This window comes from Silurus meridionalis, chromosome 23, assembly GCF_014805685.1.
Source record: "Silurus meridionalis isolate SWU-2019-XX chromosome 23, ASM1480568v1, whole genome shotgun sequence".
Classification (NCBI taxonomy): Eukaryota; Metazoa; Chordata; class Actinopteri; order Siluriformes; family Siluridae; genus Silurus; species Silurus meridionalis.
The window spans coordinates 9,477,223-9,494,427 of NC_060906.1; the positions used below are offsets into that span (position 1 = coordinate 9,477,223).

Here is a 17,205-nt window from a genome sequence, read left to right on the forward strand (position 1 = left end):
GGATATAACAAAAGATAATAAACTCCACCGGAAAAATCAGTTTTAATCACTAAGCATTTGTTTTGCCGATGCACCAAGTCTCAAATCAAGCACCAAAATCCACCATGGTGTGCAGATCCAAATCTGCAATCAAATCCGTCCGTTTGGAAACATAGCAAAAGTTCCGTTTGGTGTAGTGATGATTTAAGTAATTTGAAATGGCATAATTACTTTAAAACATATGCAACAATATTTTGTCTTTATTCTGTATGTTGAGTTTGGGTTCACCAATAAAAAACATACATTTGCATAAAGCATCCATGGCCATGCTGATTGGAGTATTAAAAACCTGAAAAGGATTAATTTAAGGTACATTTTAAACGGATAAAAATGTGCGATTAAATATTTGAATCGATTGAAAGCCCTGATTCATGTATCATTATATGGATTTTATATATTTATTATTAGTAGACGCGCTACACTTTTATTACTGAGAATGTGACCAATAATTAGTGATAATTTGTGGCGTGTCCTGAGAGTCACATAGAATATGGATTAACATGGCAGAGCTGCATGTCTTCCTGGAGACAGATGAACAAAAGTACGTCTGGTACTAAAAAAAGGCCTGTTTGTAAAAGGGCCATGCGTTAATAGTCAGAAGAAACCTTAAGTAAATTTATGATTTGCAGTCTGTCTGAACCAAAGAAATAAAAGCAAACTGTCTTTTGCACTGCATTGTAATGGGGTGACTCGCCATTACAATGCGCAAACCTCAGCAATAAATCATATAAAATATGAAACAATCAGGACAATCATTAATAGAGAAAATGGAGACTTGTACCAGCTGAACAGTGTTCTCCAGCTCCATTATTCTTATCTCTTCTTGTTCTCTGTCAGTCAGAGCTGATGTCTGAGCCACCTGCACAAAATATGTCAAATCACACAATGAGATGTTGCTTTCAAAACTAACCAAGAAAAATACACTCAACATTTAACATATTTCTAATCCTGAATTTTCCACCTAGTCTTTATCTATCTACTGTATTTGGAACGTATATGCAATGTTTTCGCTTGAAGGGTTTGATCGAATGGCTTGTCTGTTCTTTTGCCAGTGCAAAAAAAAAAAAAAAAAAAAGCATTGGAAAACGGTCAGACATTAAAAAGCAGTAAATGGAGATCGATTCTATGAAAAGTAGAAAATTCCCATATGATGTTTGCATGGCTACAACTGGCAAAACTACTCTCGCAATTATTTCCATGCTGTCTTCTAAAAACATCAACCACCCACACAAACCTTGAGTCTCTCACGGAGAGTGTCTCTTTCTGTTGTGACTTTATGGAGTTCGGTGTCTGCCTGCTCTCTCTCCTCTCTCATTCTTTGATGCAGATCAGGAGAAAACGCTGACTTGCTACGAACTCTCTGCAGCTCCTCCTTAGCCTAAGTGCGCCCACATGCACACACACACACACACACACACACACACACAAAAACCCATATCATAACAAAAGATCCATTAAATAAACAATATCCCTCTAAAAATAATTATACACTGATATTAATTACATTTATTAAGAAATGTAAAGCAATGTCAATTCTATAAATTTTTCCAAAACCACTAGTACACTAGAGTTGGAATGATTAATCGGTTTTGCCGTTGAATCGTCACTGATTGTTGGAACAAAAATTCATAACGATAGTTTTCCTGGCCAGCTGTCATTACAAGAGCGGCCACTAGAGGCAAATCACTGACCCACGCACTGTTATTCTATAGCTATTATTTAGACTGGTACCACCTTCTCCCAGAATGAGAGGTAAGTATACTTCAAGGCTCTTCTCTGTTCTGGCACGGAGGTGATGGAATGACCTTCCCCTAGATGTCCGAACAACGGAGTCCCTGGCTATCTTCAAGCGACGGGTGAAGACCTACCTCTTCCTGAAACATTACTTAACTTTAATTAGCACTTTCCTAGCTTTATAGAATTCAAGATTTATATTTATATTTATATTTATAGTAAGTTTGTAATCTGGCATACCAGCGTAGATTTATTCATTGATAGAGACTCAAAGCACTTTTGTACGTCGCTCTGCTTGTAAATGTAGACTCTACAGTTGAACCTCGCTACTTGAGACCTTGATAGTTCGCGACTTTTCCATTGGAACCGGACTGAGAGTAACTCGCGAAAAGAGTTTGTACTAAAAAATTACATAAAAATGTTTTGAAAAACTATATTTATTATTGTATTATTTATTTAAAGTAGTAAATAAAACATTTTTGACAAGTGATTCACAGTTTTTGTTGAGTTTACAGTACAATACATGTACAATTCCCCGTTAAAAAGGAACCATCAAAAACCTCGCATTTTGTTCTGTTACTCACGAGGGGTCCTCGAACGAGGTTGCACTGTATTCATAATATACAGTGAGGAAAATAAGTATTTGAACACCCTGCTATTTTGCAAGTTCTCCCACTTAGAAATCATGGAGGGGTCTGAAATTGTCATCGTAGGTGCATGTCCACTGTGAGAGACATAATCTAAAAAAAAAAATCCAGAAATCACAATGTATGATTTTTAAACTATTTATTTGTATGATACAGCTGCAAATAAGTATTTGAACACCTGTCTGTCAGCTAGAATTCTGACCCTCAAAGACCTGTTAGTCTGCCTTTAAAATGTCCACCTCCACTACATTTATTATCCTAAATTACATGCACCTGTTTGAGGTCGTTAGCTGCATAAAGACACCTGTCCACCCCATACAATCAGTAAGAATCCAACTACTAACATGGCCAAGACCAAAGAGCTGTCCAAAGACACTAGAGACAAAATTGTACACCTCCAAAAAGGCTGGAAAAAGCTATGGGGAAACTGCCAAGCAGCTTGGTGAAAAAAGGTCCACTGTTGGAGCAATCATTAGAAAATGGAAGAAGCTAAACATGACTGTCAATCTCCCTCGGACTGGGGCTCCATGCAAGATCTCACCTCGTGGGGTCTTAATGATCCTAAGGAAGGTGAGAAATCAGCCCAGAACTACACGGTAGGAGCTGGTCAATGACCTGAAAAGAGCTGGGACCACCGTTTCCAAGGTTACTGTTGGTAATACACTAAGACGTCATGGTTTGAAATCATGCATGGCACAGAAGGTCCCCCTGCTTAAACCTGCACATGTCCAGGCACGTCTTAAGTTTGCCAATGACCATTTGGATGATCCAGAGGAGTCATGGGAGAAAGTCATGTGGTCAGATGAGACCAAAATAGAACTTTTGGGTCATAATTCCACTAAACGTGTTTGGAGGAAGAAGAATGATGAGTACCATCCCAAGAACACCATCCCTACTGTGAAGCATGAGGGTGGTAGCATCATGCTTTGGGGGTATTTTTCTGCACATAGGACAGGGCGACTGCACTGTATTAAGGAGAGGATGACCGGGGCCATGTATTGCGAGATTTTGGGGAACAACCTCCTTCCCTCAGTTAGAGCATTGAAGATGGGTCGAGGCTGGGTCTTCCAACATGACAATGACCCGAAGCACACAGCCAGGATAACCAAGGAGTGGCTCTGTAAGAAGCATATCAAGGTTCTGGCGTGGCCTAGCCAGACTCCAGACCTAAACCCAATAGAGAATCTTTGGAGGGAGCTCAAACGCCGTGTTTCTCAGCGACAGGCCAGAGTGGGCCAAAATCCCTCCTGCAGTGTGTGCAAACCTGGTGAAAAACTACAGGAAACGTTTGACCTCTGTAATTGCAAACAAAGGCTACTGTACCAAATATTAACATTGACTTTCTCAGGTGTTCAAATACTTATTTGCAGCTGTATCTTACAAATAAATAGTTAAAAAATCATACATTGTGATTTCTGGATTTTTTTTTAGATTATGTCTCTCACAGTGGACATGCACCTACGATGACAATTTCAGACCCCTCCATGATTTCTAAGTGGGAGAACTTGCAAAATCGCAGGGTGTTCAAATACTTATTTTCCTCACTGTATATTATACTTGTTTACTAATATATTCATATTTATTTATTTCACCACATTGTCATGATTCAGTTTTTTTTTTTTTTAATTAAGTTACTTTTACAACTTTACAAATGTTCTATTTTACATGGATTGTTAGCTTTGTTTAGTTTATTTTATCCAGTATTCATTTAAAAACTAATTTAATCGGTTATCCGACCAAGATACTTGTATCAGTAAAATCGACCTCTAATGTCCACATGTAATAATGTGCTAAAATTCTGTGCTTGTCACCTGTTGATATTGGGTGCTGAGCTGGTCTCTCTCAGTGGTGAGCAGTTTGACTTTCATCTGAATGTCTTCCATGTGTTTCTCAAAGCCCAGCAACATGGCTTGCAGCTCATCTCTCTCTCTTAGAGCATGTGACAGCTCAGTGTCCGCACTCTCTTCCTGCACAACACAATAGTTGTACCACTGGCCCTTTAATGATTTATGGCATTGTTATTGTATGTGTTTTTGTGTGTGCACTGTTGATCTTACTCTTACAGGCCAGTTCCTACGCCCTCTAGGACTTCTGCTCTTGGAAGGACTCACACTGCCTGCCCCGCCCCTTGTTTTTCGGTATTTCTCCGCCTCGTGTCTGTAGTGGTCCCTTTCTTCTTCCAAGCTTTTTACAAAAGCGTCCAGTCGAGACGGAGAGCGCTCTTTGGCACACAAGCCGTGCCGAGTGCGCATGCGCTCCAATTCTAACACCGTTTCTTTAGCTGAAACAAATCCACAAAAGTGTCGATGTGAGAAATACGTCTACTTTTGCAAATACTATACATCTACTTAAGCTCCAGCTTTCCATGTTTTTTCTGGTCTCTTTGTGTGTCTTTACAATGAATTGCATCTCACCATCTTGCGTCATTCTCTCTACTTTGTCCTGCAGCCTCTGCTTTTCCTCCTCCAGGAAATTCATTAATCCCTCAATCTTCACATTCTCCTCCTGCACTTCTGCTAGCTGATCCTTCAGACGGTCCTTCTCATGCTCGCCTTCTGCTAGGCTCTGAAACAAAGATAAGTAAGGATCTAAACAGAAAACGTACTCGTCCAACCAAAAGGATAAAGCTTCAACACTGCTGGAGCAGATGGTTTAACTGTGAATTTCACAGGACTTGACACTGTTGTGAACAGCAGAGTTTTAGCAGCCTGTAATACGTACGTGTCTTAGTTTCGAAATGACCTCCTCCAGTTCTTCTGTTTGTCTCTTCAGACGCTGAATCTCTTTCTGTAAACAGAGTCATGGGCATCATGAACCGAGCAGAAATGCCTAATTGTTCAACATCTTCTGATCATTGAGAGTCAAGCACTGCTGCGGTGATGACAAAATGCTGAGATAACATACAGTATATAAAAACATCTGCACGTTACATTTACAGTCAGCTCCAGCACTCCAGCGATAAGCTTTAAAATGTTACGGAAAACGGTTGATTTAGATTCACACTGGAAATATGGGAGAAATCTAATCTACCCAAAGGCATCTCTTTCTCAGAATTGAAGCTTTCACTATAAATCTGAAGAGATATAAGATTTCTCATTACCTAATCTCTCCAGATCCTCCAGGGTTCTAGATCTTCTATTGTTGACTTTCCTCCTCACCACACAGCGTTTTAATTGTTTAGGTCAAATGTATGATGATAAGCCATTGATAAGCTGTGTGGTAAAGTGAGAAGTCCACAAGCGAAGACTCTTGACTCAAGTCAAAAGATTGACTCCTCGAGTTATTACAAATTTCTTTTGTGGCTTGGAGGTAGGATTTCTATCATTGCCCCACTGGAAGTTCTACAACCGAGGGGCAGCTTTTTAATTTTCTGCCTTATTGACCATTCCCTTCACTGTGAGTAGGGAAAAAACAATTAACAGTTAATTCAAAATGAATTCTTTTATAGCTGTTTTTGTATTTAATTTCTTGATTGGCTAAAGGAATTTGTTTGTACAAAATACAGCAGCCGATCCATGTATCAAAATAAACTACTGTATTTTTTAAATATAAAAAAAAAAAAATACTTTTACAAGGGAGCATGAAATTTCTTCACAAACCTTTTCTCAATTGGCCTAATTGATCTGTTCCTTCACCACTACACCGATTTAGTTGATTAAGTCAACAATGTTTAATAGCAGCAGCTTTTCTCTGGTCGAAGTCACACAATAAATCTGACAGATGAAACCAGTTAACAGATCAAATATTCACATACATGCCCCTGTGATTTCCCCGATGAAGGTCAGTTTAAAAGTAGTCAACAGTTTAATGCTTAAGTTTGTGAAAGACTCATAATTATATCCTAATTCAGTTACTTGGTGTTTGGTAACGAAGGAACATTCATAAGAAGACAACTGATGGCACCTGTATTCATAACAACCAGTTTCTAACCAAGTAATCATTTGATTGTAAATCCTAATTATAATAATATATTATGTGTCCAGCAGTCATTCCTGCAACGTTATGCAAATTTATGATCCTACTAAACTGCTACTTCAATTAGGGTACCATGATCAGGAATCAGATATTTATTTATCAATCACCGAACGCCTGTTTGAAAGCTGGCGGTCTGCACGTTTCTTACCTTCACCACCTTCTTTCATATGGATCAGTTTTCTGTTCTGATCTTAACAAGTCTGGGTGAACTACCAAGTAGGCACCAATCAGAGGGAGCATTTTTATGATGTCATCATGTAGACTTCTTACAAAGTATTTAACAGTATTTTAAAAAACCTAAATACAAAGCACTAAAGTATTTTGATACAAAATATGAAGCTATTTTTATCAACCCTCCCAAATACAAAATCCTATTTTATATATGAAATATGTATATATTTTCTTTTACATCATAAACCTATGTGTTGATATGTTCCTTACCATGGCCTCTTGCAGCTCCATGTCAGCCGTCTCCAACACCATCTCTTTGTCTCTCTCTAACTGCTGTGCGAGCTGGTCTATCTGGGTGAGTTCACTGCACAGTTCCTGGTTCCTTGCGCTCAGGTCAGCCACCTCACTGAAAACAGTCTTCTTCTTCTGCTGTAGTCCATCTAGCTTCTGCTCCAATGCCCTGTTTGTCTCTTGCAGGTACTCAATCTGAGAAACAGAGAGACCAAGAAAATTATTCCTTTTTATAACCAAGACTGAACAATGCTCATTATGATGAAAACACATGAAACCGAATACCTTCTTAGGGATTTCTGCTATACTGCTTAAACATTTTTATACATTGATGTATTACACATCAGTGTATTTTATCTGGTTAAAACCTGAGGGAAAAGTCCTTAGGGTATTGTGGAAGATAGCGATTCCAAAACATACTGTGCTCAATGGAGCGGTTCACAGGGGAACGAACCAGGAAGCGGTGTGGTTTAATGTGTGTCTGCACAGAGAGGTGCAATGAATAATGTGCCACACCTGAGCCCTGTTTTTTGCACATATACATATGAGAGCAAAGGGAAATCCAAACAATAAAAAAAAAGAGTAAAAAATATGCTACATTGCTGATGTTATTAAGTCAGTTACTAAGGAAATGAGCCCAAATAAAGAGCTCATGCTCTGTCACGTTTTCAGACGCATGCTGTTAAGACTAGAGTTCGACCAATAGGGGATTTTACTGATACCGATAGCTGGGTTAAAATGGATACAAAACAAAAACGTAACACTCCATGTAAAATAGAACTGAACCATGAAAATGTGGTAAGTGAAATAAATATGAATAGATTTATTAATAAATATAATTCAGAAATGATAAATAATCAATATAATATAACGCTCTCTATGCACCGTGTGCTCCTTTTAAAGCACGAAGTCTTACGTGTAAAAACAAACAGCACGTAGAATCAGTGATTCACCTCTAGAGGGTGCTCTAGTAATGAAAACAGATTGTAAGCCGGAAAAACTATTGGAGGATACTGGAACTGGAACTGGATTAATGCAATACAAGAATAATCGGTTCATTAACCATAAAAATGGTATTAGCTGAAGTACGTGGCAATTATATCTACAGTAATAGTAATAAGCTATATACTGTATAATAGCATACTGTTTTGGAATTCATTATAGTATGGGATCTCTGGTGATACTGTGCGTTTTTTTCTCTCAAATGAGAAAGCATTTCATATCTACATACACACAAAACTGAAAAGGATATCGTGCAAGCTAATAGTTCCGAAGACCTTCAATTTCTCAAAAACCTCAGTACACATGTAATTAGTCACCTGTAAGTTCAAATGAGCAATGAGCTTTTCGTTACTGATGTTCTGAGCCTCCAGAGAAATGACATCGTATGGGCGCCCTCCATCTAGAGCCCGATTCAGGCGCTCAATCTCTTTATCTCGTTCCTCCACCTCGACAAATGACCAAACACAATGTTTTAATTGCTTTGAGTTTTATGTTACACTGATTTGCCAATCATATCCTTTGAATTTGCAATTAAAATTGAAAATCAAACATACCTGAGCATTGAGGTGCTTAATACCCCCCTGGGCTCTTTCCAAGTCCAACTTCAGCGCTGTCACTTCCTGCTGCAACTCCTGAATCCTAAAACAAACAGCAGACCTCACTCACACACACCAGTTATAACCACAAACCTAAAAAAAGAAACCACAAGACAAATATGCCAATTATAATCAGTTATCTAATGTAGTTAAAGTCTTTCTTGTACCGGTTGTCAGCCACCAGGAGAAGATCGGCAATGTACGGGTCATCGGGCTGTGCCACTACTGGAGAAGAGACGCCATGGGAGGCAGGGAGGAGTTCGTCGATCTGCATCCGCTGGCGCCTGAAAGGGATTGGTCTCTTTTTCCCACCTGTTCAATAAAATACAAACATCATGTTTCATGTTATAAATATTGGGACATGTGATACAAATCCCCCTGATGACTAATTACACATTAGCTGAAACGTTAAGAATGAGCTTAATCAAAGAAATGTTTCTTTGATTATGACCCCGGTGTTTGATGTGGAACTCAAACGTATACATTTCAATTCAAGCATCTTGAATGTGCTATTTATTTCGAAACCTATTAGGTAATATTCAAATTTTTCTGAGATTCAAAAGTGCGTACGACATTGTTTGACAAAATCACATTGTGAAGGCGTTTTCTATAACCGACTTCCAGTCTGTCGGAGAAATTTCTCATACTCTCATACTCAATTCCTTCACTCTTTTTTTTTTTGCATGGAGGGCACAATTCTTTAAACTGAGCAAAGGTTTGAGAGGTTTCTTTTAGTACAGTCTGTTTCAAATCCCACCACTACATTTTAATAATCTGGGCTTTGACTAGGCCATTACATAACCAGTATGCTGAAGATCGTCATCCTGCAGGAAGATTCCCTTCTTAGGGCTCAACATTTTTGCATCACATTCCCTCAGTCTCTGGTATGAAAGAGACTTCATAGTCGAGTCTATTCCTGCAAGGTGGCCAGGTCTTGAGGCAGCCCCGAGCTATAATATTTCCACTTTACAGGTCGTATCGGATCATATGCTGTTTTTCTTTGCCACAAGAGGCTTCTGTTGCTCCTATAAAACAACTGTCTGACTTGTTCGTCTGTAGCACATTGTTCCAAAAAGCCATGTCTTTGCCAAGATATTCTACAGCAAACTTTGTTCTTTTTTTTTAGAAAGCAAATGCTTCCTCCTGATACACTTCTAATGCAGGTCAAATTTGTATAGTCTCTTTTCTATAGGAGAGGCATGCACTCCGATATCAACAGTTACAAGAGCTGGGGTTCCTAAAGACTACTTTTAGAGCCTCCATGACTGATTTGAAGTTAAATTCCTCAGACAGTCTGGCCTGGACAAAAATTGGCAGTGGATGTAAAACGTCTCTATTTCAAGGTGATCATCCAGACAGTGGAATGATTGATTTTGGAAATCTCCTTTAAACCTATGCCAGCACCACAGGCATCGAAAACATACTTTATTAAGGCTTTAGGGAGCTCAAATAAACCAGGCATGATGATGACAAATATGCTAATAAAACTCCAATAACAAAGCTAATAATGGAAAATTTATCGGCGGTCTGATGGAGTCACAGGGTCGAAATTGACGCTTAAATTGCAGGTAAAATTAACAAAGGAAAATTCAAACTGAATCGGATTGAGGGTAATGGTAACAATAAATGTATGAACATTATTACTCTCTGTTCAAACTACAAAAATCTCCACCTTCTGAAACTTCTGTTAGCCATATTCTGACCGATCTGTGAGAATCATGCTAGGGGTCTATGTCTGAAAAAAGACTAAGATCTAGATGATTAGATCAGCGGTCCCCAACCTTTTTTGATCTATGGACCGGTTTAATGTCAGACAATATTTTCACAGACTGGCCTTTAATGAGTGGAGGATAAATACAACAAAATAAAAAGATACGACCGGCATAAAAACTAGTATTCTCTAAATATAATAATAAACATGAATCCATTGTGTTGTTGTTTGTTCATTTTGCTAGCTTGGGGGTTTCAATTTCGCAGTAATGTATTATGTGTTAGGGGCCGGAGCAATCCCTTTAAGAAGATAAAGTTATGTATTCTTTCTGTGCGGCCCGGTAACAATTGACCAATGGTTTGGGGACCACTGATTTAGATGATGTATAACGGCTTACACTGTGCTACAACGTGTAAACTGTACAATCTTTTACATTTATAGCAACAAACACAAAACAACTGGAAACATTTGCTGTGTTGTAGGTGTTTCATCTTACCTGGGGTCTGCACTACAGCCTGCATGTTCTTCTCCTGAAGCTGCTGAATGCGGTCACTTTTAGCTTTGCTGTCCTTCTCCAGGACGCGGACCTTGTGCACATACTGATTGTTGAGGAACTTTAGATCCGAGGTCTCGTGGTCCAGTTTCCGGATGAAAGCCTTTAGCTCTTGTCGCAACAATGAACAATAGTATCAGGAGAATTTCATGAATAGAGAATAATTTTTTTTTTAAACAGGAAAAGCCTGAATGTAATATGTAATTTATATGCTGGGACTCTATATACCTCGAGTGGTCCGGTCCTTATCCTCCTTCAACTTAAGAAGCCCTAAGTGCAGTTCGTTGTTCTCTCGGACGAGTCGGGCATTTTCTGTCTTATACGGCTCCAGCAGAGCGTCAAGATTCCGACTCTCCTTTTCTGTCTTCCCAGCTGAGAGCTTGGCGTTCCGAAGACTTTCGGTGGTGTGGACTAAATCGCTGGCAAAGGAAATTCCACAAAATTAATCCTAATCTGCAAACAAATCAAGACATAAACTAATAGATAGCGCAAATTTAGCCTCTGAAAATAAACAATAAACATTCTGATTATAATGAAATGCTCAATCGTTTGAAATTATCATGAGAACTTACTCACCTAAAAAGCTTTTCAACTAAAGGCAACGACTCGATGCCTAACGGCTGCCTGTATCCCAACTGATCCAGACGCTTTCGGAGATTTATAAATTTCCGCTCGGCATTGGTACCCATGTTTACACTCCGAGCAATGTCCTGTGGATGTAAATTCAGTTTGTTTGTAGTGAAAGCACAAAAACAGGAGATAAGGTAATGATTTCAATTCAGGTCATATCAAGCCTGAATAAATAAAAATTCATTTCAGCATTACCAACAAAAAAAAAGAGGAGTAAGGATCGATACCTGAGGCACTTCCTTTAGCAGTAGTGCTGATTATTTTGGCAGTTTGGCATTTTTTTTTTGCAATCAGAAAAAATCTAATTGAAAGCATTTGAAACCCAGGCAAATGAAAACACAGGGTGTAAAATACAGTTAAGCAACGTGCAATCTATCTCTAATGATTTTATACTATGTGTAGTATATGCATTTCAATAACCAAGGCATCACACTAGTGTGCAATCTTGTATGTATTTTACAGTGTACTTCATTAAGTTATTTTTCTATTCCTCTTTTTTAGCATCATAATTTTAATTCCTTTTAGAGTTTTATGTTTCTATCCCCTGGTTGCTGCCTTAGAGCTGCCAAACTAAATTTCGGTGTATTGTACACACTGAACAATACTGAAGTACAATCGTACTGAAACATGTTTCATTTCTGTTTGAATAAACTGTATATGTTTGGTAGTGATGCTAAAGTGTCATGCAAAAAGACAAACATATCTCAGCTACAGATAATTTTTTTTTCAAAACTATATACACTACATGGCCAAATAAATATGTGGACACCTGACCATTACACTTATATAAAACTTTTCTGAGAATCCTATTTATAATATGCTCCAATATTCTGACCATTTTCTAACCATTTATCAACAAGAGCATTACTGAGATCAGGTGATGATGGTAGTGAGGAGATCTGGGGTTCAGTTAGTCACAGTGAGAAATGTGTACTTTTAGGAAAATCTTTTTTCCCTGTTCTGATAATCCCCACACTTCTGAATAGGTTTCCACTAAATGTTTAAGTATAGCTGTCAGGATTTGTGATTCATCTACAAGAGCATTACTGAGATCAGGTGTTGATGTTGGTAAAGAGGTCTCGGGATAAATTGATGTTTCAGTTGATGACAAAAAGGTTTCATGTTGATAAAAGGTGGACGGTAACAAAGTAAATGTAATTTGTTATTGTACTTGAGTAACTTTTTCACATGTCTGTATTTTACTGAAGTATTACCATTTGGGGAGACTTAACTTCACTACATTTTAAATATCTTACTTTTCAACTACATTTTGGGAAATCAGTCGTTTCTTATTATATATGAGTGGATAAAGTTTTGAACTTGTTCTAATTGGCGTTTGGTGGTTTCTACTTATCGCCAACATACAGTTCAGCATCAGTTCAACAGCAATTAGAGCATTTAGAGAGGAATAAATGATGGAAGGATCTCCTGAACTCGAACTCGCCACAACAACAGTGTCCTCATTTGCATGATTCTTTTAAAGTATTAGAAAAGAAGGTTTTGGGTTAATGATAATTTAATTAGAGATCAATCATTGTTTGAGTCAATAATGTCATTCTAATATAAGATCAGTGTGTTGAATAACATTACAGTCTTTGCACATAAACTGAGTTGATTAAGGAAGAATCTTGTGACAAAATGTTATAGTCGTGATAAATCATAGTACTTTAGATACTTAAGTACATTTGAAGGTAAATATTTTTGTATTTGTAATCAAGTGAAAGTTTAAAGGGAGCACTTTTACTTTTTAATGTACTCGTCTACATGGATTGTGTACATCGTCCAAGACAATCTTATACAACTTTGTGGCACAATTTAAAGAATTATACATGGGTATGATGGTAAGCTGTCCACAAACTTGTGTCTATAATGTACTGTACAAGAAGAAAATGTCCAAACTGGTCAAAAAATGTTATCCCAGTTTTCCATCTGGAATCTTCCTCCAGTGAAGCGACCTGTTTACATTTGTATATGTTTACTCTATAAATCAAAGACATTTCGTCGTGTATTTATTTACAGAAATAACATCAGACAGTCTACACCTTGTTTCAGTGTAACCCAAGATAGACATGACTCTCCTGATTAATTATTTAAAGCTTAAACACTTACCCAGTAGTTTTAATTTGCGTTGTGTTCCTATTACTCAGCTGTCAGCTAATCGGCTAGTCAACAGCTTACCGTTAGCATTAGCACTTGCAAAAAAACAATCACATATCAAACAGGGAGAATAATATGACTCGCGAGATTCTCTTTATATTCTTAAAGCATTTGTTATAGCATTTGAGTTGAAAAATGCGTTTTTTTTCTTTAGTGGGTAGCCAGCAAACGTTTCCCCCTTCGATTTGAATGACTTCCGGTGGTAAGAATTCTGTTTGAAAATGGCGCCCACCGCCAAACCGGATTACCATAGAAACGGAGGAGTCGTGGTGTCATGGCGCCACCACATGGCTCATCAAATAAACCAAAGATGTAAAAAAAAAAAGAAGACTGTGTCTTCAAACCAAAAACTATTTCATATTTTCATTCAGTTTTTCCAGAAATTATTCATATTTGACCTCAAGAGACTCACTATACAGTCAGATGTATATGAATACCTGTCTCTCACACCTATATGTGCTTCTTTCAGTTGCCTCAATGCTGAAAGCACACAGTTGTATGAAATGACAGCTTTCTCAAATGCAGCATGGAGTTCCAGCATGATGTAAAGCTCCATAAAACCAAGGTTTACAAGATGATTTTGAGTGTCCTGTGCAGATCCCTAAACCTCGACATAGAATGAACCCCAGATCTCCTCACCAACATCAGGAACTGATCTCACTAATGTTCTTGTAGTTGAACGATCACAAATTAGGGATGTAAAATTAATAGTAGGGTAGTATCTTGTTAAACATCTGAAGGTGTGACATAAATATTATGGTAGTATCTTGGGAAACCTCTAGAGATGTGACATTATTAGTAGAGTATTATCTTAAGAAACCTCTAGAGATGTAACATTAATAGTAGGGTAGTATCTTGTTGAACATCTGAAGGTGTGACATAAATATTATTGTAGTATCTTGGAGAACCTCTAGAGATGTGACATTATTAGTAGAGTATTATCTTAAGGAACCTCTAGAGATGTAACATTAATATGAGGGTAGTATCTTGTTGAACATCTGAAGGTGTGACATATAAATATTATGGTAGTATCTTGGAGAACCTCTAGAGATTTGACATTATTAGTAGATTATTATCTTGGGGAACCTCTAGAAGTGTGACATATTAGTATTGGGGAACACCTGGAGGTGTGCTATATTAAGAGTAAGGTAGTATCTTGGAGAAGCTCTGGAGGTGTAACCTATAGTAGAGTACTACACCTATAGTAGGCCAGTTTCTTGGTGTACCTCAGTGTGTCACACACTAATAGTCTCCCTAGAGGGTCTTACACACTACTTAGTAGGCTAGTATGCTCGGGTACTGATGTAAACAGCAGCACTATAAGGTTCTGACATATAAATAGACTCCCGGTGCCACACCTTCGGGCACGTGCAAGAGCTTGCAAAGCGGCGAAGAGGAAAGGGAAGAGGAAGGAGGAGCAGAAAGAGGAGGATGGGGGAGGAGGAGTGAGAAGGGCGATGGGCGCGCGCAGCATCAGCAACACACGCACACGCGCGCGCGCAACGCACGCGCACATGCACGCACGCACACAAAGAGAGTCGGAGAGCTGGCGCGCGCATGGCGAGAATGACGGAGCGCTGCAGGACGCGCTCGAGCCACGACTGATCCACGCTCGGGCAGGTGAGCGGCTGTGACGGTTGTGATTCGGCGCGCGCCGTTGTCTGTGATGTTGACCTTGTCGTAGCTCCTACAGACTGCTCTGCACAGATGTAAGTACACAGGGATGGGTGGGGGTGGAGTGGGGCACGGACAGGTGTCGACGTGCATTCAAAAAAATAATGCATTACTCGTGCATCTACTCGTGCATCACACGTTAACCTCATCTGCATCTCGCATTTTGTCTTTTCCATCATCAACAGCCTCATCATCATCATCATCATCATCATTTTGGCTTAAAGACGTCGCCCATCGTTTTTCTATACACCACCAGTGAACCATATTTATGTCCTGTCACCATTGTGTATTTGTTTTTTGTTTTTTTACAAATAGCAAAAGTCCTTAATAACGTTATTTATTAGGTATTTGGATTTATTCACATCAGACAGCTATTGCTCTGATATAATATACAGACCAGCCATGCCACCGTGTATGCTATTGTGCCACAAGCATGCCAATAACAGCATGGACACAGCATCCAGACATTAAGTCTGCATCCTCATAGCTAATAGGAATAACGTTTTATAATATTTTCCCAATTGGGGAATATTCTGTACTATCTACATTGAGCAATTTCTTTTACAAACAATATTTTGTTTTCTGTCAGAAATCCCACGATTTTTTTTTTTTGCGATGATGTCATGTTTGTACCATAGGCCCACTATATGCACCCCAACAGGGTTTGACATGTGTGTTCATTCTGACGTGTTCTTTATCTGTTAACACTCATGATTGCTTAAACAATAGAGACTGCAAATAGGAATAGATTCCCTTACTGTATATGACACAGATCAGATGCTATTCCACATGAAGAACAACATTTACAGTTTGCTTTCGGTGACATGCATGTCTGATCATTTCGGTTTCCCTCTGTTGGGTGCCGAAGCAAAGCTTGTACTTTCCATCAGCTTATTTTTGAGGTTGTGCTATGTCATTTTGCAAAGTTCCTGCACAGCTGTATATGATGCTTCGTGACAATAATACGACGTATATTAGGCTCTTGTATTAACCATACATTATTTGGACATCGGTCAGCGTTGCCAAAACATCTGTAAAATCTGACCTGAAGGCAGAACCTTTCAATTTCCTCTCGAATAAGTATTGTTTAATTTATTTGACCCAGCCAACAGACTTGCAGTTTCTAATCCAGAAATGCTTTTTTTGTCGCTTTCAAATATATAAATGCAGATTTTTTTGATTGCAGTATAAAAGCAATTTGCTGTATTTGTAAGAGAACAGGGTTCAGGACAGCAGGGCAGAAAGGATGGAAATAAAACAGGAAGAGCATGTTAAGGTATTCCACAACTCTACCTTTTATTAGTTTCCAAAGGCGCGTTTTAGGGATTTTTCACAGCACATTTTTGCCTAATTGTGGCTTGATCGCATTAAGTGAAATGTTAAAGGCTTTACCGGTTCTAAGAAAGCGAAATAGTTTCACATAGCTTATGCAAACAGAACCAGGATCAGGTTTCAGAGTTTTATACATAATGTTTTCCCTGTGATCATTTGGGTTTCTTATGTGAATTGCCCCATGTGTAAGTAATTTGTATTATAAGTGATTGGTGAAATCCCACCTTTCACCGTCTTCCCCAAAAAAGACTTGGCCCCCTACTGACATTCAATGATGTATATATGATGAGAATATAAAGACACACCTTAGGTCTGACCCAAACACAGTTTTTTTGTAGGATCTTACAAGTTAATGAAGTCAAGAAAATAATTTTTTACATGTCACACTGGCATATCATAGAGCTGCTGCAAAATATGTACATTTTTATGTTTGGAATTTGTATTTGTAATTTTAATTAATGTCACTTTCTCAGTCTTATTGTCTTCAAATATACACTCTATTGTATAAAGGGAGTGGCAAATTTGTCCTTCTGTCATGTCTGTGGAAAACAGGGCAAAAATAGAGCAAACTGATCCAGTCATCGATCCTCCGGAGGTAGATTCATATGGCCCTTTGGCCACTAATTAATATTCATTAACAAAGACACAATCATATACTGTGAAGCTGTAGCCACCAGAGATTCGGTTTACAAA

At 38.4% G+C, this 17,205-nt stretch overlaps 2 protein-coding genes across 2 annotated transcripts in view; one reads left to right on the forward strand and one right to left on the reverse strand.

Moving 5' to 3' along the window:
* Positions 1-13,718, reverse strand: part of cep135 (centrosomal protein 135) — a 20,806-nt gene extending 7,088 nt beyond the window's left edge. The window contains 14 exon segments of the mRNA XM_046835891.1: positions 821-898; positions 1,274-1,417; positions 4,232-4,387; positions 4,478-4,701; positions 4,835-4,985; positions 5,142-5,207; positions 6,837-7,052; positions 8,177-8,305; positions 8,414-8,498; positions 8,623-8,767; positions 10,663-10,830; positions 10,948-11,138; positions 11,296-11,429; positions 13,459-13,718. Coding sequence (XP_046691847.1) covers positions 821-898; positions 1,274-1,417; positions 4,232-4,387; positions 4,478-4,701; positions 4,835-4,985; positions 5,142-5,207; positions 6,837-7,052; positions 8,177-8,305; positions 8,414-8,498; positions 8,623-8,767; positions 10,663-10,830; positions 10,948-11,138; positions 11,296-11,408 — 1,866 coding nt within the window. The 5' untranslated portion in view covers positions 11,409-11,429; positions 13,459-13,718.
* A 1,287-nt stretch (positions 13,719-15,005) lies between these two features.
* Positions 15,006-17,205, forward strand: part of cracd (capping protein inhibiting regulator of actin dynamics) — a 40,814-nt gene continuing 38,614 nt past the window's right edge. Inside the window, 1 exon segment of the mRNA XM_046836667.1 lies at positions 15,006-15,215. The gene's annotated coding sequence lies outside the window, so the exon portion shown is untranslated.